This window comes from Neofelis nebulosa, chromosome 3 (genome assembly GCF_028018385.1).
Source record: "Neofelis nebulosa isolate mNeoNeb1 chromosome 3, mNeoNeb1.pri, whole genome shotgun sequence".
Lineage (NCBI taxonomy): Eukaryota > Metazoa > Chordata > Mammalia > Carnivora > Felidae > Neofelis > Neofelis nebulosa.
This window is the reverse complement of record NC_080784.1, coordinates 186,848,163-186,873,222: the sequence shown is the minus strand read 5'-3', so window position 1 is coordinate 186,873,222 and position 25,060 is coordinate 186,848,163. Positions and strand designations below refer to the sequence as shown.

Genomic DNA, 25,060 nt, shown 5'->3' with positions numbered 1-25,060 from the left:
CAACTGAGCCACCCAGGCGCCCTTCCATACACTTTAAGAGATGAGTTTTCACTAAGGGCAAGAGTTTGAAATGGCAAGGAACCCAAAGAAGGCAGATCAAGAGTAGAGTGGATGAGAGAGGTTACTGTGGAGAAACCAGTCATTGTTTGTTTTGACAGCCTGTGTTACTAGGAAGGAACCTGTGGGAATACTGGAGTCTCGCTGTTGAGAAATCGTTCCAAGGTCCAAGCTTATAAAAAATAATTATCCAGGGGAGCCCGGGTGGCTCAGTTGGTTAAATGTCTGACTCTTGATTTCGGCTCACGTCATGATCTCACATTTCATGACATCGAGCCCTGCATCCGGCTCTGCACTGACAGTGACGAGCCTGCTTGGGATTCGCCATCTCTCTACGCCTCCCCTGCACACGTGCGCTCTCTCTCTCTCGGTCTTTCTCTCTCTCCCTCAAAAATAAATGAACATTAAAAAAACGATAATTATACAGTTCATTGTATTGGTGAAAAAAGTTTCTAATTAGGCCATATGTATCAGGGTAAAAAGTAGTCTTTTTGGTAAAGAGAAAGCCAAACTTTGAAAAGGAAAATTAGAATACAATCTGTGAAACAAAGAAAAATCTTTGTTTTTCCTGATTTCTACTAAAGATCAGAACACTACTGCCCTTTATGTGCTCAGATGGAGAAATTGTTTTCACCGTATCTCCCATTGTTTATAAACCTTATTTGTTGTATCTTACCTTGATGGCTTTTCTTTTCTTTTCTTTTCTTTTCTTTTCTTTTCTTTTCTTTTCTTTCTTCTTTCTTTCTTTCTTTCTTTCTTTCTTTCTTTTGATTTTTTTCTGGATTTACTGTTATTATCCTTTCTGACACTTATTTTCTTTCTTTTCTTTCTCTTGTTATTTTAACCTTACTTTGTGGTAATTTATTTTCTTGTATATTAGCTGCCTGTATCAAATGAAATTTTGAAAGTCTCTTGTCCTCCTTCACAGGTCTTTTGCCATAGACCTTGATTAGACCTTCTTTCTCACATTGCCCAAGATGATTATAAGCTCCCAAAACATAATACAGTAAAAAAAAAAAAAAAAAAAAAATCACTAAATCTCTTTTTTTTGAAATACTTTTCGGGTAAGAAGAATGCAGAAATGCTGCAAATCTTCATAAAATATAAGTCAGACTCTTCAGTGATAAAGCACTTGATGACTACAGAATAAAATAATCATCAAAGACCTAGAAAACTAAAAGTTCTATTAAGGGCAGATTAGAAAGGAAGGATGTGATAATGAAAAGAAATTTTGATTCACAGTCAGAAGAAGTGTGAGTCCTAGCATACTGCCTTTTAGAGACTCTTTAATCTTGGAAGAAGTCAGTTTATCTTTCCTGGTCTCTGTTTCCTTACCTATAAAATAAAATGATTGAATCAGAAAAGAGATGGCAGATAAGTTTCACTTTTAGTGCTTTAGTGGTAAGCCTGATAAATTGGTAGTGACTTTCTGGAGAATTTGTTGAGAATACCATGCCGAGTGGCAGCGAATAGTGTGTGATTGATTAGTAATGTCTGCCACAGGGACAGGGTCAGGGAGTAGTGGCATTCGGGTCCTGTATTTACCGTATCTGAACTAGATCACCTCACTTCCCTTCCACTGCGAACATGCAACGGTCTCTTGTTTCTACTTCATCTGGGACATTTGTTTGGATTGTTATAAGTACCAACTTTGCTTTTTTTTTTTAAGCTATCTTTAAAAAAATCATCCTGTGTTAAACTGTTTTTTGAAATTTTTATTTTCACGTTCAGAAATGAAGATATTTTGACAGGAATTTCTGACAAATGATTGCAAATTTTACAGGATGGCAACTGAAATTCTTAAAACTTGATATGTAATAAACAAACATGTAAAGGGTTTGGAGTGACAAGGGGGATTATATGTATATATATATATATGTATATATATATATATAACATATATTATAATATATATTGTAAGTATATAATGTTTTATTTTATTAAAAATATTTTTTATGTTTATTTTTGAGAGCGAGAGAGAGAGACAGAGACAGAGTGTGAGTGGGGGAGGGGCAGAGAGAGAGGGAGACACAGAATCCAAAGCAGTCTCCAGGCTCTGAGCTGTCAGCACAGAGCCCACGTGGGACTCAAACTCATGAACCATGAGATCGTGACCTGAGCCCAAGTAGGATGCTTAACTGAGTGAGCCACCCAGGCACCCCTATAATTTTAAATAAGAGGTACATGGAATATGGGGAATATGACTAAAAGACCTTATTGCTCTGGTGGAAATTGGTTGATGGAGCTGAAGAGTTCACTTCAGACCTTTTGATACACTGAAATTAAATAAATAGATTATAGTCCTTAGGGAATTGGGAAAATAAATACAAGTACTGTGTCTTTTTAATCTTTGTTTCCCGGAGGGATGCCTAGGACATAGTAGGTGCAAAATAAATGTCTGTTGACTTGAACGTCTTGGTGTCTGTATAACCAGTTCCAGTCTCATGTTACAGAAGAAATTTGCGTATAGATAAAATTAAAAGTTAAGAACTGCAGAGATTTTGTGCTTTCCCTCATTTCTATACAGTACTTCATCACATTAATCAGTTCCATGGGAGAAATTTTCTATTTGAAAATGCCTCTCATCATCATTGTGAGTGAAATGTCAGAGATAATGATGGGAAAATGGTGTATCAGCTCTACCACTAGTGATATGCAATTTGCAAAATTGTGTTTGCTTTACAGCACTTCCTTCCATAGGACGTTTATTTGTGTGGATGAAGCTATGAAATATGGATGTATGTTAGAGGTACATTAATTTACCCTAGCAGCATGCATTTTACATACCATATGTTTATAGTTAATTAGCACAACAAACCCGCATTTAAAAATAATAATAATCTCAATTAGGTTATGCAAAATCAAGCAATCAACCACCTTCCTGACACATACATTCTCCAACTCCTGGGGTAGCCATAAAGAGATTGTTCTTTTTTTTCCCTCTCTTCTATCTGCCATCCGTTGTATTGCATGGAATATTCCATTTCTTAGAAATTTTTCTAAGGTCCTCTTTTCCAACATTTGAAGATCTTCCTGAGGTTCTCTTGGGAAGGTTTTTTCTTTCTTATGATACTCATAAATGTTCAAAATATCTTTGTTGAATTTAATAAGGTATCATGTTTTTATTGAGTACATAGAGGAGAGTATTAGGGAGAAATTATGAATTTAAATAGGTTTAAAAAAAACTACAGTAGTATTTTAAGGTAATTTTGAAGTAAAACCTACTTTTGTATCTTAGCCTCTAATAGGTGACATATATTCATAGAATTTTAAAGTTGGAAAGAAACATGAGGGGTGTAACGTAGGCTAACTTTTCACCATAATAATCGTCTCTACTAAGTGAGTCACCGGCCTCACTTGAATGCTTTCAGTGAGCAAAGTCCTGCAGCCTTACAAGGCAACTCAATTTATTTAATAGCTCTAATCGTTAGAAAATTTTCTCATATTGAGATAAAATATGCTCCCTATTAACTTCTAACCATTGGTCCTACTTCTATTCTCCAAAGCAATAAAGGCTAAGTCTAATTTCGATTCCACTGACACCCCTTCAGTTATAAAACAGCTATCAGATCTTCCCAGTGTTCGCTTTTCTGAATAAACACCACCCCCAGTACGTTAAACTACAAATCCTATTCATTCCCATTACTTTTGGTAGAAATGAACTTGTTTTATCAGCGTCTCTCTTCATATGCAGTGACTGAATGCAGGGCTTCAAATGTAATCTAACTTCATCCTTTCCTTGTTATGATATTACACTTCTGCATAGGGCAGCTGTGAGCCCGTGTCAGCTCTCACACTGTCACGCCAGACCGTGGACTTACCATGCTGACAGTTAACCAGAACCCCCAGGGTTTGTCCCCGCCCCCTCCCCAACTGTCCCTTGTTTAGCTGGGTCTCCTCATGTGGCATTTATTTTCCCCCCACTGCTAAAGCTTATTGATGAGTCTTCCTGAACTTGTTCATCTGTTAGTCTGATAGCCAGCCACAGCAGGGCCATACAGAGAGCTCAGGAATTTCTCATTAAAGGCCCTCTCTTTCCATTGTCATTAAGTCCTTATATTTTTGTGATTTGTTTATTAAATAGCTAGCTTGCAAGCCAGTTCTTCTATGAAATTCTTAAGTGTATTCTTGTTTAGAATCCAAACAATTCAGTCTAACTTATTTGAAAGTTGGGCTCTGCCTGTATTGACTTTATAAAAATCTCATGGTATTCTTGTGGATAATCTAGAACAACGGTTCTCAAATTTTAGTGTGCCAGGAAGGCTTGTTAAGAATACAGATTGTGGAGCAGGGGGTGGGGGTGCCTGGGTGGCTCCATCGGTTAAGCTCAGGTCATTATTCGTAGTTCGTGAGTTCGAGCCCCGCATCGGGCTCTCTGCTGCCAGCATGGAGCCTGCTTGGGATGCTCTGTCCTCCTCTCTCTCTCTCTCTCTCTCTCTCTCTGCCCTTTCCTTGCTCATGTGCATGCTGTCTCTGTCTCTCAAAAATAAATACATACATACATAAATAGTTCCTGTTAAAAAAAAAAAAAAAAAAAAAAGAATGCAGATTGCAGGCCCTGACCCCCAGAACTTCTATTTTCTTAGGTCCTAGGCTGGGGAGAATGTGCTTTTCTAGCAAGATCTCAGGGGCAGTGCTGGTGTTGCCAATCCAGGCATCGCACCTGAGAATTACTGATCTAGAGAAAGACGGACTTAGTGACCAGGTGGATTCAGAGCAGGTTTAAAGCCAAAGAGAGAATGCGCATGGATGACAGAGAGGTTGGAGAAGGAGGCGGGAGCAAGAAGCCTATAGAAGCCGTGCCTGTTGGCTTCAGCTTACTTTCAGGATGAGCTGCCAAGGCTGAAAGCCGAGTCAGGGTGTTGAGGAGACGTAAATGTTTGAAATAGTCACAATTATAGTTGTGACTCTCTCTTCATCTCCATCTTTCCATGTCCCCACCACATGCCAGGCTTTGAACTCAGTATTTTACACACATTATCTCGTGTAACCTTCACAGCACCCCTGGGGCAGAAATCAGTAACCTCCTTTTCCAGGTGAGGATTATGTGAAGGTGCCTCTGGTCACAACAAGTGAGTGGCAGAGCCACTGTCTGGTCCCTGAACCTGTGCTCTACCAGGACGCGAGAGGTCGCATAGTGAATGGTGGAGGGCCAAAGTAAGGCTGGATTGAGACTCGCTGACCTGACACCTGACAGGCACGCGTCTTCGGGGGTGGAATTTTTTTAGTGCCAAAAGCCAAATTCTTAATTACCTAGTAGTCCTTCTCGTGAAGTCTGTTGTATTGGGTAAACGATTACAGTTGTTCTCTCAATACTGGGCAATATGAACTTATCATAACAAAGTTTGCCTTTTCTGTAATGAAATTTCACTGCCACAGAGGCCTCTCTGAGGCTGTTGATTAATAAGTAAACTTTTGCTTTTAAGAATTTTTTCGTAAGAGCCCCCTGGGTGGCTTAGGCGGTTGAGCACCCAGCTTTGGCTCAGGTCATGATCTCACCGGTTCGTGAGTTCGAGCCCTGCATTGGGCTCTGTGCTGCCAGCTCAGAGCCTGGAGTCTGCTTCAGATTCTGTGTCTCCCTTGCTCTCTGCCCTTCCCCTGCTCATTTTGTCTCTCTCAAAAGTAAACAAATGTTAAAAACAATTAAAAAGAATAGTTTCTTGTTAAATACTTTGGTTTAACTCCTATCTTGGCATCAGTTGTTCTTTTTTGGTAAAGAGTCTTCATAGATGTTCACTCATTTGAGTAAATGTTCTTTTTCAATTTTTTTTTAACTTTCTAGGTAGATTACGATAATCACGCACTTTATAAACATGGAAAGACAGGTCGAAAACAATCTCCTGTGCGTATTTTCACCAATATCCCACCCAGCAAAATAATCCTTCCTAGTGAAGAAGGGTACAGGTAAGATCATAGTGGGGCCTTGAAATACATGAGTCACTGAAAATAAAGTTTCATATATCTAACATTAAAATGATTCTCATATTGACTCATATAGTTCTTCTGTTACTTTTAAATTTGGTCTGTATTTTATATTGAATTGCATTTGGATTACACCCAACCTCTGTAACAAGTGCCATTTATCTACTCTGTGAATCTTCATGAGAATATGCAGCTGAGTTAAGTCTGTTTCTTTCCTCCTTAGATTTTGCCCTTTATGTCAACGATATGTTTCCCTAGAGAATCAACACTGTGAGCACTGTAATTCTTGCACATCCAAGGTATAGGTTCCTATAGAATGCATTTTTATTCAAATATATTAGTTTTATTTTAGCTTACTAGCCATTACATTTGCTTAAGGTTATTTTGATAATATTATAATTTGTATTACCATATTATCATTTGCTAAATGTACATTAATAGAGTATTTTATGTCTAATTATAAAGTACAACAGCCTTTGCGTTCATCATCGTTAGTGGTTATTTGAATTCACTTTGCTATGGGACTGTATGACTGCTAAAATTAGGAGTATTTTAAATAAGGCGTGAGATGAGTGCTGAATTGTGTTGGGGATAAATTTAAGGTGTTTTAGGTAAAATACTGAACTATTAGATGCCATCAGTATTGTAATGAAGTATTAATAACATACTGTGCACTTTTTATGTGCCAGGCCCTTTCCTAAGGGCTGTGCATGGATGAATTTGTTTTTTTCTTTAATTAAAAAAAATTTTTTTTTTTAATGTTTATTTACTTTGAGGGAGAGAGAGACTGAGTGTGAGCAGGGGAGGGTCAGAGAGAGAGGGAGACACAGAATCCATAGAAGGCTCAAGGCTCTGAGCTGTTAGCATGGAGCCTGATGCAGGGCTCGAACTCGTGAACCATGAGATCGTAACCTGAGCCAAAGTCAGACACTCAACCGACTGAGCCACCCAGGGGCCCCAGGTACTCTGCCAGTTTTTGCAGATAAGGAAGGACTGTAGGGACACACCTCCTGTTTATTGTTTTAAAGAGGTGGGATGACACTTAAATTGGCCTATTTGTTTTAGCTAAATCCAGTCAGAAAGAACATAGGAAGTTCAGTTTGGGTAATATACACAAATCATTCTCCGAAGGAAAGGCTATATTTTTGTAACTATTATAAAGTACAGTTTTCAAAACTCCATAATTTTATGACGGGTTATACTTGTTTTTAACTGTGGCAGCACACCTGATTACATGTGTTTTCAATCAGTTTAGAAATTCTCTGTGTTCTTTATTTAAGAGAAAAAAATTACACCCAGATCATATAAAGCTCAAAATGAGGAAGACCAAACTTTATCATTTAGAGAGGCACACATAAGTGGTAAAAAATAGACAAAAGCAAGGAAATGACCATCCCAGGAAGCGGAGTAGGTGTTACTCAATGGGGAGGGAGGGTTTGCTGGATTAGAAAGGGGAGGTGTCTCGGGGCTGACAGGATTCCATTTCTCAGCCTGTTGGGATTCATCAGTCTGTTCTTTATAATTCTCATTAAATGGGACATGTGCCTTATACACGAAAGTGTCTTATACATTTTTCTAGGTAGTTTTGTTTCCTGGATTTAACATTACCCAGACAGTACCCTGTAATCTCTATCTTTCTAAATTATCTAAAATTCTTAAATACGAATTTTATTAAGGATTACACCACATAGACATGTCAAAGTTATGAATCATTAATTCTCTTGAAATTTTCATTGAGTCCTTCTTTGTGCAGTATGGATTGCTTGAACTCAAGATCATGTAGATAAATCCCCTAGTTTTCCAGTTAAGGAAATTGGGGCCCATCAAGGCGGCCTTTGAGTTGAGTGGAGAAACGCATCAATTAAAATCAAAGTATTTAGGGGCGCCTGGGTGGCGCAGTCGGTTAAGCGTCCGACTTCAGCCAGGTCACGATCTCGCGGTCCGTGAGTTCGAGCCCCGCGTCGGGCTCTGGGCTGATGGCTCGGAGCCTGGAGCCTGTTTCCGATTCTGTGTCTCCCTCTCTCTCTGCCCCTCCCCCGTTCATGCTCTGTCTCTCTCTGTCCCAAAAATAAATTAAAAAAAAAAGTTGAAAAAAAAAATAAATAAATAAAAATAAAAATAAATAAAATCAAAGTATTTAATTGGGAAGCCCAGGAAAGTGAGAAATAAGGAGTGAATAATTCACACAGATTTTAATAAGACATTTTAATTTTTAATTGTGGAACTTGATTTTTATGATACATTAAACATAATTTAAAAATTATTTTTGTAGGATGGCAGGAAGTGGAACCATTGCTTTGTCTGCAAAAAGTGTGTAAAACCTTGTAAGTATTTAGACTTAGAGTTTGACATCCTATGAAAACATTTCAGCGGTTTTCTTCACCCAGATAGGGTTTTTATTTAATTGTATCTATAAGAGAAAAAAACTTAATATAGACACCTGCATTGATCTTACCTGCTTTGTAGTTTTTGCAGTTACCAAAATGCACACTCTCTCCTTTATAGGGAGATATGACTGTAACCTATTTCAGTGTGGCATTTGGTTTGGCTTATTTTATTTTATTAATTTATTTTATTTTTTTAACATCTGTATTTACTTTGAGAGGAACGGGGCCGGGGGGGGGGGGTGGTGCAGTGGGGAATCGGCAGAGAGAGGGAGAGAGAGAGAATCCCAAGTAGGTTCCATACTGGCAGCGTAGAGCCTGAGCTGAAGTCAAGAGTCACATGCTCAACCGCCTGAGCCACCCAGGTGCCCTGGTTTGGCTTATTTTAATAGGGCTCTGTGTCCCTCAGCCAACCCCCATGGTGTCAGTGACTCCAGCTCATGACTCCTTGAAGGGCTGCATTTGCTGCCATGTATCAGAAAGAAGTTAGCTGGTTTATGTGGGATTCTGACTCTTTACCTTGGCCTCTTTAGCCAAAGTATAAACAACTATGCAAACCAGTCACGGTAATTTCAAGTAAACACTGTTCATCCTCTCTATCATAAAGGTTGGTCAAATGAAAAATTACATTAAATGAACTTCTTCCAAAACTTAATTTTTATTTTATAGCCTGGATTCACTGTAGCATTTGCGGTCACTGTGCTCTTCCAGATCATTCCTGCGGGGCCCCTAAAGATGGCTGCTTTATTTGTGGTGAATTAGATCATAAACGTAGTACTTGTCCTCAGATCACTGCATCTAAGAAAGTGATCAAGTAAGTTGAATTCTTTTATTGACTAGAAAAAGCTTTTCCTTGTGTGATCCGTATAAAGCAGTCCACAAAGGTGAGCACTGGAGGATTCAGAAGTGCGAAATCGTTGGGTATTTTTACTGTTATGTACCTTTGTGTAGACAGTGGTGTGAGGACATGAAGACGAGTGAAAAAGCCTAACATTTAAGACATGAAAATAACCAAAATACAAGATAGAAACTGATCAACTTTATATCTTTTGTGGTTCATGTGAAATTATAATTTGTGGGGAGAGATTTCAAACTTTGTTTTTTATATATATTTTTTTAATGTTTATTTTTGAGAGAGATTGGGAAGAGAGAGAGGTAGAGAGAAAGAGTGCGCTCATGCACGCACAGGCTAGGAGCAGAGAGAGGGAGACGCAGAATCTGAATCAGGCAACAGGCTTTGAGCTGTCAGCACAGAGCCTGACGTGGGGCTCGAACTCACAAACTGCAAGATTATGACCTGAGCTGAAGTCAGATGCTTAACCGACTGAGCCACCCAGGCACCCCTGAGAGTTCAGGCTTTATCGACCGACATGATATTTTAGTCAGGGCAGCTGGGATGCAGACACGTGATAGGTGAGGCTGGAGAAGGCATTTCAGATGGAATGTGATTTGTAATCCCACAGTGAACACCTTGGAAAATGGAAGCTATCTCTTTAAATTCTGCAGACTTGGAAAAAAAATTTAGACATATTAATATTTAAATATGTAAAATTTTAATTTTTACCATTTGTTTTCTATGATTATTTTCACTTCTGCCAATATTTGGTGTTGGTTATAACTGAGAACAAAGTTATCCCAGTGACCACAGTGTATTTAGAAAAACCACTGCTGTTTCAACTGGGCTAATTTGAATGATAATACTTAAGAAAACCAAAAAACCTAAAAGGAATGATAGTTATTGAGTCTTCTTCTTTTATTGTTATGGAAACCAGATAGCCAGATTTAACATTACATGAGAATTGGGATCAGCATAAAATTTTTGAGCTATCTTATGACTTGTGATAAAAAAATATTTCTTAGTATTAGAAATATCTGATGCTATTGTAACTGTTTATAATTGTATTAGAATTCTTGTCCATTTGTTTATTTTTTTGGACAGTGGCAATTATTTTTTTCCACTGAGGTCCAGCTATTTGAATTCTGCCTACTGTTTTACTTTTCCATTACTTTTTATCAAATTTACTTTGAACAATTATTTCCATTAAGTAATCCAGGGTAGAAATGGAAGTTTCTAAATTAAGAAATGTATTGAAGAATCTTATAAAAGAGTTTTTCTTAGAAACCTTTGAGAATTAAAGTACAACTCGGGGTGCCTGGGTGGCTCAGTCAGTTAAGTGTCTGACTCTTGATTTTGGCTCAGGCCAGGATCTCATGGTTGGTGAGCCCCATTTTGGGCTCTGTGCTGACAGCACAGAGCCTGCTTGGGATTCTCTTTCTCCCTCTCTCTTTGTCTCTCCCCGCTTGCACACACACATGCACACACACGCACGCACACTCTTTCTCAAATAAATAAACTTTAAAAAGAATAAAGTACAACATAATAAACTATTGGTCTGGGATTGTTGCACCATTTACTGGGTAATTCTGGTTGCAAACGGAGTTAGTAACACGCTCAGACTTTGATCTGGGATCTTATGATACATGGAAACTGAATTTGCATTTTAGTTATATATTGTAGGCTCTTTGTTGGCTCTTCAACAGCCCTGGCTAGTCTGCTTGGTAGTATTATATTGTTTTCGTTGAGGGAAACCATTTAGTATTTTTTAGTACTAGATTTTATCAAGTTTAATTCAAGGAGCAAATCCATTAGGATGTGGTATACCTGATAAGTCTTTCTTTTAAATATATATTTTAATGTTTATTTATATTTGAGAGAGAGAGAGAGAGAGAGAGAGAGAGATGGTTTGTGAGCAGGGGAGAGGCAGAGAGAGAGATGGAGGCAGAATCTGAAGTAGGCTCCAGGCTCTGAGCTGTCAGCACAGAGCCTGAGCAGGTCTTGAACTCATGAGCCATGAGATCACGAGCTGAAGTCGGACGCTTAACCAACTAAGCCACCCAAGTGCCCCAAGTCTTTTTTTTTATGTTTATTTTGTGAGAGAGAGAGCCAGGGAGGCGCAGAGAGAGAGGGAGAGAGAAATCCCAAGCAGCAGGCTCTAAGTGGTCAGTACAGAGCCCCATTTGGGGCTTGAACTCACGAACCGTGAGATCATGACCTGAGCCTAAACCAAGAGTCAGACACTTAACCAACTGAGCCACCCAGGCACCCCTACCTGATAAGTCTTAAATAGTATTACTTTTTTCTCGGAATAGACTCCTAAACTGTTGACAATTATCTTCAGGTATTTCTTTCAAAATTTTTTCATAATGAAATTGACAAGGTAAAATTTTTTCTTTACAATTGTAAAAAATAATTTTAATAGAGGCACCTGGGTGACTCAGTTGATTAAGTGTCAAACTTCGGCTCAGGTCACGATCTCGTGGTTTGTGTGTTGGAGCTCTGTGTTGGGCTCTGTGCTGACAGCTCGGAGCCTAGAGCCTGCTTCACATTCTGTGTGTCGTGTCCTCTCTACCCTTTCCCTGCTCATGCTTTCTCTCTCTCTCTCAAAAATAAATAAACATTAAAAAAAAATTTTATATTTTAGCATGTATGGCATAAAAGATATTTCATAGCTGTCTTATATTAATTTGTTTTTTTCTGAGTTTAATTTGCCTTTGCTCCTGAGCTGGAATGATGCAAGCTCCCTCTTGTGGTTAATCGTTTTTATCATTACATAAATACCTATAATTTAGAGAACAGCTACTAGGTCAATTGAATTTTAAGGCAAAACAAAACAATTGATTTATACTCAATCAGTTCAGTTTATACTCAGGTGAAAAATTTATCTCCGGAAATTTTTGTTTATTCATATTAACAAGTGAACATATTCTTCTGCTTTTGTTAACTATATATTCTAGTGAGGTCTGGTTCGTGTTTAGTTCTTTTTGTAAGTGGATAAGCCAAAGAAAATTTGTTCAAATTCTGTATACAGGCACACACAGCTTCACTGACTTTGCCATCCAGACATTAGACTTCATTAAGTTTGCTAAATCATCCCTTGTCAGAACATTAGCCTACTTCAAATAATGACTGGAGGGAAAGGAGGTTTATATAACATGCACAAAACAGTGTATGACTGTAGCATTTGTTTTATTTTTGAACGGGTAGGCTATCCGAATCCATAATGCAAAATCTAAATATGGAAAAGGGGAAAGTTGTCAAGCAAAAGTCTGAATAATAGTCATGTAGCACTACTAACAACAGCTCATATTTGTTTAGTGCTTACTGTATGCGTAGCATTTTACATATCTGAATAATTTATAGCAGAGTACATAGTATCAAGGTAATTAAGAACACAGGTTCTAGGATCAGGCTGGTCTGCCACTTCTTCATTGGACGATTTCATAGCCTCAGGTTCTTCCCCTAAAAAAAAGCTGGGGGAAGGAAAAGGAAAGGTGACCTCAGCCTTGTCTCGGTCTCCCAGATCCTTGGAGTCAAAGATTATGCCCACTCATTTCCATCACTTAATAGAGATGTTGTGTGGACAGAAAGCGAGGCTTGAGTTTGCTCCACTGAGGGATTATATATTGTTTATGGAGCTTCTTTCCTAGGTTTTGGTCCTGGGCAGATCAGAAGGAAGCTTTTCCCTCGGACTTGTGGTTTAGGAGAAGTGCATCTCGTGACCGATACTGCTGGGTAGCCTTGGGGATTTTCCAGGTTAGCTGGTGCTGGCAGCCCCAGCGTTTTCCTTGGTTGGTAATGTGATAAATGGCATGATTCTGTAAGTTTGGAGAGAGAGAATGAACGGACAAGTAATCTTTCTTAGCTATAGATTGTCCGTAACTTAGTTCAGAGAGTACCAGAAGCTAAGGATCTGTTTTGTTCTGGTGTGCTTTAGTGTTTTTAGGGGGTGAGTTCCATCTCGTTTGTTTTGAAGCTAGTCTTTCGAGAAGACAGGGACCACAAAATACGGACATCCTGTGTGGCACTTGTCCAGACTTTTACACCCACTGAGGAAGGGAAAATTAGCCGTAGGGCTTATAAGATGGGCCTCTGTTAAGTGTTGTCAGTTTTTCCATCGTGCGATTTCATTTCTCCACCTCTGCTAACTGTCGAATGTATCGGTCCTTTTCCTGAAAAATGTAATGCAAGGATTTGGAGATTGAAGTGCTGAGTTGAGCAGTACAGACGTACCAAAACCAAAACAACAGCAAAAACAAACAAACAAACAAAAACAAAAAAACAAACCAACCAAACAAAAAAACCCTCCTAACTCATTGGCTTTACTGTTTTTAAAATTTAAAGGATCTATATCCCAAGTATTATTTCAATACATAATCAATGTAAACATTGACAAAATATTTTGCATTCTTTCTTCAACATCCCGTGTGCACTTGACATAGGGAGCACATTGAACTCGCCCTCACCACATTCCAAGTGCTTGGATGCCACATGCTGGCTAGAGGCCACCGGACGCTTCAGCACAGCAGCAGTTTTTCCTGGCTTGACTATTTACCTCTGTGGTGTGTTTGTCTCGAATAGATTGTTCTCAATCTGTAGTAACCGTCTGTCAAGGAAATTTCTTTACTCCAGCATATTGCTTAGTGAGGCCTCAGACCACGTCCTTGTTATTATGATTAGGGTTCTGAGGATTTATGCTTAGGATACAGTAAATTCTTTTCCTCCTGTTTTCTTATTTGGTCAGCTGGTTAATTAAATCCCAGCATAATTACATACATCATGCTTATTCTACAAAATAATTCAGCACCTTCTTTTTCAGAGCTGTCAGAAAGCAGAAGCAAAGAAAAAGTAAGAAGACGAAAATGGAGACCGTTAAAGAGCAATCCATGAATCACACATCTGTTACAAGGAAGAAGAAAAGGAGAGAAAGAGCCCATCAATATCTTTGCTCTTAAATGTCCAGTGACTTGAGAATAAGAAAGATTTATAGTCCAACCTTTGATGCCATTTTCTGAAAGTGCCACACTGGACTTAAATTCTGTCGCTTTCAAAGGTATGCGCCTTTTGAAGCCAGAAAATAGGCAGGTGGCATTTGTTGGTGTCTGGGCCCCTCAGCAGCCTCTCTGGAGACCTGGGGAGTTGTCCTTAGCTGGTTTGCCAGACCTCTCCGTGTGCCTTCTTTCACTCTTCAAATCTGTCCCAGTCGTATCATTTTGGCCTCTTTTGAACAATGGGCATATAGCATTCTTTTACAGAAAGTGTCAGAAGAGGAATGAAAGGGGAGACTTGAGGTCTTGTTTATATTGAACACGAGTGTGTTAGACACAGGAATGTTGTAAGTCAAACATCAAAATACTGCATGATGGATTAAACCCCACTTGCAAAGAAAGGCACAATGAGCAATTATTTGGGGACAAAAACTGAAGATGATGGGAAGAATTTTGACGAGGATAGTCTAAAGATATCAAGAGTATCATCATGGATTTATGATTAAATATGGGTTTTTCAAGTACTTTTTACAGTGTCCTTTGATGGTATAGAACCACTTAACTGTTGCGGAATGAATGAGACATTTAGAATTATGACTTGCTCTGTCATCTCAATGTCTTTTAAACCAGGCAGTGATTTTATTTCTTTAAAAAAATTAAAAAAAAAAAATTTTTTTTTTTTAACGTTTATTTATTTTTGAGACAGAGAGAGACAGAGCATGAACGGGGGAGGGCCAGAGAGAGAGGGAGACACAGAATCGGAAACAGGCTCCAGGCTCTGAGCTGTCAGCACAGAGCCCGACGCGGGGCTCGAACTCACGGACCGCGAGATCGTGACCTGAGCCGAAGTCGGCCGCCCAACCGACTGAGCCACCCAGGCGCCCCTAAAAAAATTTTTTTTTGATGTTTATTCATTTTTGAGAGACAGAGAGAGCATGAGTGGGGGAGGGACAGAGAGAGAGGGAGATACAGAATCTAAAGCAGGCTCCAGGATTGGAGGTGTCAGCACAGAGCCCGATGTGGGGCTTGAACTCACGAATCGTGAGATCATGACCTGAGCTGAAGTCGGATGCTTAACTGACTGAGCCACCCAGGTGCCCCAGTAACTTTATTTCTTTGTAAAAGTAGTAGCAGAAGGCAGCATAGTTTGGGAAATAAAACCTCTCATTCTTGTTCTGATGAACACTTCCTGACTATATGTCCTTGGTGAGGTCATTCACTCGCAGCCCGTTTCTTCATTATTATTATCATATAATTACTATATTATGTAATAATAGTTATACCACAGGCTGTTTTCTGTGATTATGTTAAATGAGGCACATGTGTCTGGCTCTCGTTCTGTTGGTGAGAAATGTTAAGTGCAGATGGGTGGGGTTGCAGCCCTAATGGTAATCATCTGGTGGTCCAGTATCAGCAGTGAAGGGAGTGGGTTTGAATTCTGAGAACAAACAGTTCCTCTCCCTATTTCTCTCTAGGTATCTGACATGATCTCCTTAAGATCCCATAGTTTTGAATGGCTTGCATTTGCATAATGACTTTTCTCCTATTCCCAGATAGTTGCTTTAGAGCAGGTTTGGAGGCATGCTTGCTTGGGCTTAGCTAGAGCCCTGTGAGTAAAGGTACAAGAGCTGCACCCCATCTGGCATGGAAATTCCTTCTGGTCTTTAAGTTAGGGCTGTTGGATGCGTGATGTGGAAGGCACACCGTGGGCCCTGATCAGCTGATGGGGGTGTATATCCGGCCACATCAAAAGATGAGCTAAGCCCCTGGACTTAACATGCATCAGAAAACTCTTCCCTTGTCCCCTTTTTCCACGGAGGTTGCTATGGTGGTCAGAGGGGTGGATTTAGAGGTGACGGGGTGAGATGTGAACCTTTTGCCGAATCATTATGAGTGTTCCCTTCTCTGATTCAGCCATGGGCGTGAACATTGCCTGACTTTCACGGTGGCCCCTGATACCATGCTAAAATCTCTGGAAATCTCCTTGGAAACGCAGACACCTGAGGGACCATGATTCCTCAAGAATCAGGTCCTGCTGGCCAGGGGTTATTATCATCACCCCATTTCCTTAGTTTTAAGGTACCATCAATTGTAAAATGCACTATTGATGGGATTGTAACTTTTCAGGGGGAGAAACCCCATAGCTTATTAATTGTGCATGTTAAACTTTAGGTATATCCTGTTTCAGAAATATTGAAATGTGAAAAAAAGCACATCTTAGAATTGAGGAAATCAGGTATTACTTACAATCAGGAATTATGTACTTTAAAACTTGAACTTCTTAGGAAGTTAGAAATAAGAAATCCGGTGATTCTGTTCTTCTGTTCAATTAATACTAATTTTAAGGACTAACCGCTTCTTTCTTTTCTCAGGGAATAAACTAATAGGATGTAAAAATGTCTCTGGGAGGTAAAGTGTGATGGGAGATGAGGTCATTTGTTCTAATTAGAAATCTGCATATCTGAACATTAAGATACCTACCCAAATCACCAATAGAGGAAAATCCCTAAATCTGACACAGAGCTTTTTAAAAGGATGTTTTTCTTAAATTATTACAGCTAAATTTAATTCCACTTCTTGCTTCTATTACAAAATTTAATGACAGCCAGAGTCACTTTGTAGTCCCTGAATGATCGGATTTCAGGTTTTTTTCTTACATTTAGTTTGATATTTAGACTCATTTATTTCTCCAATCTGCCCCACTGTTTTCATCTCATTCCCTTTGCTCTGTTGGGACTATATCCCTCCATATGGCCCAGTCCCACTGTCTCCAGGGAAGTGTTCTAGGAGTCCCCCTACCAACTGCTACCTTCCTCTCTGAACACTTGGGAGTTCTGCATCCACACCTGAGGCACTTTTCATGTATTGTTCTGCCATTATATGTACAGATTCTATTTCCCCAAAAGATTGCAGTTTCTTCATGTCACTACCCATTTTATACCATCTTCTGTAGGTGCTCAAAAAATTTGATGAAGGCATGGAATTTTCTAGAAGTTTTCAGATGGTAGGTGTGTTACTTTGGTAAGGCTGCCATAACAAAATATCACAGACTGGGCGGCTTAAATGACAATCATTTATTTTCTCACAGTTCTGGAGGCTGGAGGTCCAAGGTCCAGGTGTTGGCAAGTTTGGATTTCTGATGCCTCTCTCCTCAACTTACCTTCTTGCCGTGTCCTCTCACAGCCTTTCTTCTAGGCTTGTGAGTCCCTGGTATCTCTTTGTGTCCAAATTTCCTCTTCTTCTAAGGATATGAGTCAGGTTGGATTCGGGCCCACACTAATGGCCTCTCCTTCTTAAGGGCCCTATCTCCAAATATAATGCCATTCTGAAGTACTGGGGGCTAGGGCTTCAACGTACGGATTTAGAAGGTATGATTCAGTCCCTAACGGTGGGCCTGCCTAAGATCTGGAGAGGGCTTGGTCTTCTGTCCTATAAGGACTCAAACAAGGAAAACACACCTAAACAATATTGGGAAGTATTTAGAGTCAGTGCGAAGACTGTCCTGACATTGAGGGTTTAGATGTATGTTTCGGGTTGGGATGTGCTCTGTGAGCAAGATTGGCAGCCTTATCTAGATGGCTTTACACGTAGAATAATTCAGCTTTCAAAAAAATAAGAAAAAAAAAAAGACAGAAGAAGAAGAATTCAGCTTTGAAGGTGATTTTAAGGAAAACACTTAAGTTGACGTCTGGCTCCTTCAAAGTGATCTATAAAATAGTAGGCATCTACGAGAAGTTTGACTAATTTTTAAATATAAAATCATAGCCCACAAAAGATCCTGGTCTGGTGCTACTTCCTTTTCACAACGTCCTTGCTGGTGTCTCCAGTGGAATAGTATATTTCTTGCCAGTGAAATAAAAATGTGCATGTTTGTGCGTCTTTTCATTTCTCCTTCTTTTAATGTACTTAAATTATGCCCTGCATTAGATCAATGTCTTTGGACTTAACTTCCTCTGTTCAGATTAGAAGCTTTGTTGGTAGCAATGGCCTGCGGACACCGTGGTGTGTGTTCACTGGCTCCTTTCTGGAGCTGTGCCTTGCACCCAGTGATGTCAGAGACAGCCAACTGCTGCACATGTGACTTCACGAACCCTCCCTACAACCCCGGGAGGCGGGTGGCCGGGCTACACGTTTCCTCACCCACCAAGCGGTAGCTGCTCATAAATGCGGATTGAGTGAATGGAAGTGCCATGTAATATACTTACTCCTTGGTGCCTCAGAACCCTAACTGCGCTACATGAGTCAGAAGCTAATACGCTTAGAGCTGCCTAGGTAAGGAAAGCTTGAACAAAATGCAAAGAAAATCCAATTTCACCTATTTGATGCAATTTTAATTGAACATTAGGACATGGGTTAAATTACTTGAGGGTCAGCTAAGAAGGTCATTGCAATACACTGAAGATAAGATCTCTACAATTTGATTTCAGGCGATTCAGTATAAATGTTAACTCAGCAAGACTGAGGGGAAAAAGCACCCAAAGTGAGCAAGCAGATCTTGGAGCTCTGAGAGAGGAGTTTTATCCCATCAGCCAGACGGTCACGAGATTCTCACACTATGTAGTGGCTTCGTACCACGGCAGACTAGAAGCGTCACATCTGGTGGGCTCCAAGAAAACTGAGCCTCAGTAGACGGGCCCAGTTTCTTCACCTGTGAGCGCAGGGGTGAGGAGTAGGAGAAACCAGGGAAATCAGACTGAACATTTTATATGCTTCACGAGGACAAAAAGAGACAAAGGGCTTGCCTGTTAGCTTTGCAATTAATTAATTAATACACAAGCCAGGTAAATCAAAGAAATTGAAAAGAAACGTCTCCATTCCTACCTCTCAGAGATAACCACCATTCCAAAGATAGGTTTTTGTATAAATAGCTACACAGACACACTTTAAAGTTTCCCCCAGGAAAATGGGAGTTGGGAATACATACTATTTTGTAATCCTCTTTTTTATCAGCATCTGGACATCAGTTTATACTTACAATAGTCTTATTCTTCAGTATGGATATAGTGTATTTTTTAAAATCAATCTCTCATGGTTGGACATCTAAGTTGTTTATATGTTTTCACTCTTGTAAATAACCCTATGATAAACATACTTAATGACCAAATCTATTGTCTTAGGATAAATTCCTATGCATACCTACATATATACTTTTTTCTACAGATGGGAATCACAGGTTGGTCTCCGAATTTCTTCCGTAGAGACAAATAAAACACCACACGTTGTAGACTCACTCTGCCAGGATGGACCATCTCCCAAATGCCTTTCATACTTAGAACTACCCTTTGCGTATTTGCGATTGGTTGTCATATTGAAGAGTGTTGATTGATGGCTTTGGTGGCGTCTTTCCCGCGCTCCCCGTTGTGTGCCTGCCGTGGGGTTTGGAAGAGAGATGACTGACATCCTCTCCAGCTCTTGGGGAAGACTTTTTATTGGGCATATTCCATACCCGTCACCTGTGACTGGTGTCAGATACGCTTGTGATAGGGGTTGGTCTAATCACAGCGGCAGCTCTGGACTTCAGTCTTGAAAAGAGCCCTTTGTTTTCTCTCTGAAGGCAGAAGCATGTAGATCCGGTTGCTGTGGGTGGCTTTCCAGTGACCACAGGGGGAGCCAGCCTTATGATGAGGTACACCCTGAGCTTGGTCCCTGGGGACACCAAGTGGCTGGATCTAGCCTGCCTTGAAGTTGGCCCTATTTCTGGACTTGTCATTTACAGGAAGCACTACTTTCTAGTTATTACTTGTGCCACTTTGAGTCAGTGTTTTTTGCAGCCATGGAGGACAGAGTCTAACACCTATCTTCCACATTTATCTTTCCAGCAAATTCGGTCAATTTCTTATTTTATATGTTTCACCTATTTTATGACTTCAAAATAGATCTCTCAAAATAACAGTCACTCAGATGGCCTAGTTTAGTCACATTCCACATGGTTCTGTCTTCCGTTCCTGTATCCAGTGACTCCCACATACCTGCTCAGGCCCTGACTTTCCCCCCCTCAAACCTGCAGTTCCAGCTTCCTGTTGGCTACCACAGGTTTTCACACCGGACCAACACCTGAGCACAGTCCTCACTCACTCAATCCTTTGCCCTGGTCTGCTTGCCCCGGCTTCCCCTTCATACTTCTCTCATTACCTCCTCCCTAAGCCGGCAATGACCATTTCTCCATCCCTGAGTCTGCATGCCTCAATATCCCAACCTTAGTCTTGACTAATCCCTCACTTTCATTCCTTCAGTCTAATCACTAATCAGTTCTTATTATCCTACTTCAGAAACGTCTCTGGAATTGTGCCTCCCCCGACCCCTACCTAGTCTTCCTGCCGTCTTTACCTTCTAACTCATCATCACCCCTGGCACAAGAATTAAGGTCTTGAGTAACCAATGAACCGGTGTGATGCTGTTAACAATATGCCCCCCTCCCGATCCGTTGGCAGCTGTCTGGCCCTTCAAAATTCAACCCTGTACCATTACAACACGTGCAAAGATGTCCAGCATGAGCTAGCCCAAGGGGTGCAGTGGTCAAACAGACTAGCTACCAAAATGTTCATTCAAGAACACCTAGTTCTTGCATTTTTTTTCCCCCTCGAGCACTAGGAAGAGGATGTACAGAGCATGGAAATTCTTCTTAGACTATTTTCTCTTCCATTTTCTTCACACACACACACTCCCCCCACCCCACGCATTTCTACCTCCTTAAAAAGCACCTGGGCATTCTTCCCTTTTCCTGTTGATGCTGTGCCACAGAAGCACAAGTAAACCAATTTGCCAAAGCAGTGTTTCCCTTAGAGAACGGGGAAGGCCAAGAAAAGGAGCGGGTGAGACCCAATCTCCTTTATGGGACAGTGAGAAAAAGGCTGGAAACACTGTTAGTGGCGACTTTGATTTCCAGCGCCCCCCACTCCCACCAGGACACGCAACGTGCTATGGCCACATAACATCGTTTGCTGTTTCCTGGCCACATCTGGAACCCCACACCTACACCGTTTCCTGTGCTGTAATACCTTCTGGGAAATTCTCTGGGAATGCTTCTACTCTCCTCTGTCTGCTAGCACCGAGTGACTCCTCCGCTGACAGTCCTTTTCATGTGCTGTAGGAGGGTTCAGAATCAGGATAACTTCAATTTTAAGAAAATGGGCATTCAATTTTAAGAATGTTAAGTGGATAGATACTGCCCCCCCCCCGCCCCCAGTAGCCAGATTATCTATCACTGCCACCCCAGAACGTTAACACCTGAAAACGCACTTCATGGATACCAAAGGTAAGTCCATTCTCACCTTCAAAATGTTGCCTCCAGAAGAATTTGGGGGTCATGCTAAACTGCAGCAAAGGCAAGGGAAAAAGCCTACCTCTGAGAGGGGGCAGGGTAAGCATCAGATAGGAGTCAAGAACAGTGCCACAGAACCAGTGCTTCAAATCTTTGTTGCTGAAGGAATTAGTCTACCTCTGGTACTTCCCAGGGGATATCCAGAGAGAGGGCAAGAAGATAGGGCTTGTTAAAGTTGAAGGTTCTGTCGCTTCTCTCTCCTTCCAGCAAGGGAAAGAAGTGAAAGGTAGATGGGTTTTCTACCAGAGATTTTTAAGTTCCAGAATCACAGGGCGATCCGGTCACATTCTCTTAACCAGAGTCCTAACTTCCGTGAACTTTTTGAACATGCTGACCTTTAAATTTGTCCTGCACAGACAGACATCTTACAAGTTGGCCAAGCTGACCGGTAAGCCTTTTAGGGCAGAGCCCATGCCCCGTGCGTTTGCGGATCCCAGATACTTTGTCCTAGTACATCCTCGGGTAGCTCCGAGGCCACAGCCCCCATTTTTTTACGGTGGGGCTACTCCCACCAATAAACTGTTGACACTTAATGGGATAATCGGGATATATGCCTACTCAGAGGTTTTGGAGCAGGGCCCTCCCACCTTGGCTGCAAACTGGGATCACCTAGAATTTTAATAAATATTGGGTCGCATTCCGTATCAATTCTCTTTTAGTTGGTCTGGGGTGCTACCGGGGCGGGGTTAAAAAAAAAAAAATCTCTCCAGGTGATTCTAACCGGGACCGAAAACAACCCGTTTACAGGCTGTCAATGCAGGCACCGGCCGATGAGGACCAAAAGTTTGCGCTCCTTTTTTTACCCCGCAGTCCCTGAAGCCTCACTCCCAAACCTACGCCTGCGCATCGACGCCGAGGGGCGAATTTCGGGGAAACGGGCCGGGGCCGGCGGGCGCGCGCACACGCCTGTGACCACGCCTCACCTACGAGCAGGCGTGCGGCCTCGGGGGCGCGCCCGCGCCGCCTGGTCCTCTCGCGAGGAAGTCCGGGCGCCGGAAGTGCCCGGAGCGCGCGGCGGCGGCGCGGTGCGCAGGTTCGGGCGCGCGGTGGGTGGAGGGAGGGAGAGGGCTCCTGGCCCGCGTGGGCCGCTGAGGGGGCGGGTCTCGCAGGTACCGCCGGGGTCGGAGCTCTCCGGCGAGGCCCGAGGGCGGGGCGGCTGCGGGAGGCCCCTGCCGGCCTCCGACTGGGGTGTCCTTGCGGGGCCGCCCTCATGTTGCGTTTTCCGACCTGTTTCCCATCCTTCCGGGTGGTGGGAGAGAAGCAGCTGCCGCAGGAGATCATTTTCCTGGTCTGGTCACCCAAGCGGGATCTCATCGCTTTGGCCAACACGGCGGGCGAGGTGAGTGAGCCCGACCTGACAGCGAGCGCGTTGCAGACTGCCCCAGCCTCAGTTTCCCGTTCTGTGGACTTGCCGGGCCGCCTGTGTACCACGCCCTTTCCAAGCAGCTGTGAACCTTAAGTGAAAGTGTAAGGGCCCCTATAAGGGAAGGATCATTGATGGGCCCATTTTCCGTATTCCATGGCAAAAACAACAGTTTTCGCACAGTGCTGCATTCCCAAGTGTCCTTGAGTCATTTATTTGTTAAATGGGCTTTTTAAAAGCCCATAATGCATCACTCATGAACCAGACATAGTAGAGCCACAGACCTTACCCTAAATTTGCTTAGGGTTTAGTAACAGAAGAAAGAAGAGTTACTGTCATCCTGTAGCTGCAAATGTGCGTGCATGTAGCCGCCACAGAGGACGTGTTTCAAAATCTAGAATCTGTTGTCCAAGCTCTATACTGTGGGTAGGATAGCTACCTCCTGGTAAAAATACCTTTAAATTTAGCAAGAGAGTGAAAGGTCCCTGACTGTCCTCAGTGGGCATTTCTTGTTTGTAGCTTCATCAAGTCTAAATCCGCTGTGTCTGCCTTTCTCCCGAGAGTTTTTAATTACCTGGCAGCCATTGTGTAAGGAAACCTTCAGCTGTGCATCTTTCCTCCTTTGGCCTTTTGGCACGTTTTGTGATGGTTGCCTGGCCAGGTGGGAGTTGTGTTGTGTGCAGGCAAGCTTGGAAACTAGGTGGTAAGGAACACTTAGCAGCCTGCAAAGCTGCACCACTATAACGACTCCTGATGACTTCTCACCGGGTACGCATGTCTCCTCTCTCAGGTCCCTCCATGAAATCTTCTGGTCTCTCTCCTTTGCCACTGTCCCTCAGAAATCCTCATGGTCTAGAGAGGATTGCAGACAGTACAGCCACACAGCTCCTAGTGTAGGAGGGACGGGCGAGAATGGGGCCTGAGTGCGACTAGGTGTGTGGGTGTAATAGTGGGCACTTGTTTCCATGTTCTCAGTGAAGAAGAAAGAGCGCTGTGTAGGATGGAGAAGAAAACATTGGAAGTTTGGGGAGAAAGGGGTATGAAAGGCTGACAAGGCAAGTGGACTAGGGAAGTGTAGTAAGATTGCTGGTCAGTATTAAGAGCCACGGGGGGTTGGTGGTCTTGTAGTTTGAGAGGGAACCTAGTGAGCATGGTTGTGTCTCTGCTCTTCTGTTGGACTGTGTGGGCGCAGGCATGGTTGGTTTTAACCAGGGTTGTTTTGCAAGTGTGACCTAGCAAGAGAGATGCAAGAGAGTTAAAGTTACACGGAAGAGGAGCGATTGTAATGATGAACCTTGGATTCTAACATGATTAAGTATGGAAGTAGCATGTGTGAGTGAGCGACAGTCAGTAAGTGGAATCAGTGGGTTGTATGACTTGGTTCCTACCTGGTGGAAGAATTGCAGTTGGTTATTAGTAGGGATGAGCTGGAAGGATAGAGGCAGCGATGAAAAGTGGGAGGTTTGGAACATTATGGCAGCAATTGTAGCTGAAATGATGACAAGGTTAAGGGCATGACCCTGGGAGTGATGGAGGTGAGTTGATGACGCCATCATTAGAAGAAAGGCAATTGAGAACGGAAAAGCCAGGACACCGTAGCTCTTGAAATCTGCAGGAAAGATGATGAATAGCGTTGGGGAGCATGAATGAGGCAGGGAGGAGTCCAGATCTTCCAGGAATGAGGAGAATGGCCTCGGGGTCTATAGATGACTGTAGTTAAGAGGGATAGTAGGTAGCATGATGTGACTGGGTCTGATTCACAGTTAGAGGATTTTAGAGAAGAAAAGTCATCCAGAAATGGCATTGGGCATCAAGGAGGAAACCTGCTTCATCTCCTGGCCAGGTAGTACGGGGAACATGGGGTACAAAATGGCTGTCATCTGAGAATCCTGCAGGGAAAAGGTGTCCTTGGGTGAGAAGCATGTTTCAGAGAAGAGAATGAAGATGAGACCTTAAGGGTACCTGACCGTGAATTCCAGAGGGCACAGAGGAACCGTTTCAGAAGTGGGGAATGGCAGAGATGGGCTCCAAAAAGCACTGAGCTTAGTGGATGAAGGATTCCTTGGGAGGCTTGGCTTCCCTGTGGGGGCCCCTGTACTGAGAGTGAAGGGCGTATGAGACAGGGCAGGGAGAGGGGAAGCTGTGGTGTGGGGAACTGAGACGGTGTGGAAGGGTCTTCGGGAGCAT

The 25,060-nt window shown here is 42.0% G+C and overlaps 2 protein-coding genes and 1 long non-coding RNA gene across 4 annotated transcripts in view; 2 read left to right on the top strand and 1 right to left on the bottom strand.

Moving 5' to 3' along the window:
* The window catches only part of ZCCHC4 (zinc finger CCHC-type containing 4), a 51,771-nt gene extending 37,058 nt beyond the window's left edge, over nt 1–14,713 (top strand). The window contains exons 9-13 of the mRNA XM_058722940.1: nt 5,840–5,961; nt 6,203–6,278; nt 8,252–8,303; nt 9,033–9,177; nt 14,021–14,713. Coding sequence (XP_058578923.1) covers nt 5,840–5,961; nt 6,203–6,278; nt 8,252–8,303; nt 9,033–9,177; nt 14,021–14,156 — 531 coding nt within the window. The 3' untranslated portion in view covers nt 14,157–14,713. The remainder of the gene's footprint in view (nt 1–5,839; nt 5,962–6,202; nt 6,279–8,251; nt 8,304–9,032; nt 9,178–14,020) is intronic.
* Nucleotides 14,714–18,498: 3,785 nt separating this feature from the next.
* Nucleotides 18,499–22,445, bottom strand: LOC131507745 (uncharacterized). Its single transcript, XR_009259677.1, has 3 exons — nt 21,461–22,445; nt 21,188–21,273; nt 18,499–18,837 (listed from the first exon to the last, which is right to left on the bottom strand). It is a non-coding gene; the product is annotated as an uncharacterized LOC131507745 (long non-coding RNA).
* A 104-nt stretch (nt 22,446–22,549) lies between these two features.
* Nucleotides 22,550–25,060, top strand: part of ANAPC4 (anaphase promoting complex subunit 4) — a 34,173-nt gene continuing 31,662 nt past the window's right edge. For both annotated transcript variants that reach the window (XM_058722939.1, XM_058722938.1), the window contains exon 1: nt 22,550–22,849. In XM_058722939.1, coding sequence (XP_058578922.1) covers nt 22,721–22,849 — 129 coding nt within the window. In that variant the 5' untranslated portion in view covers nt 22,550–22,720. The remainder of the gene's footprint in view (nt 22,850–25,060) is intronic.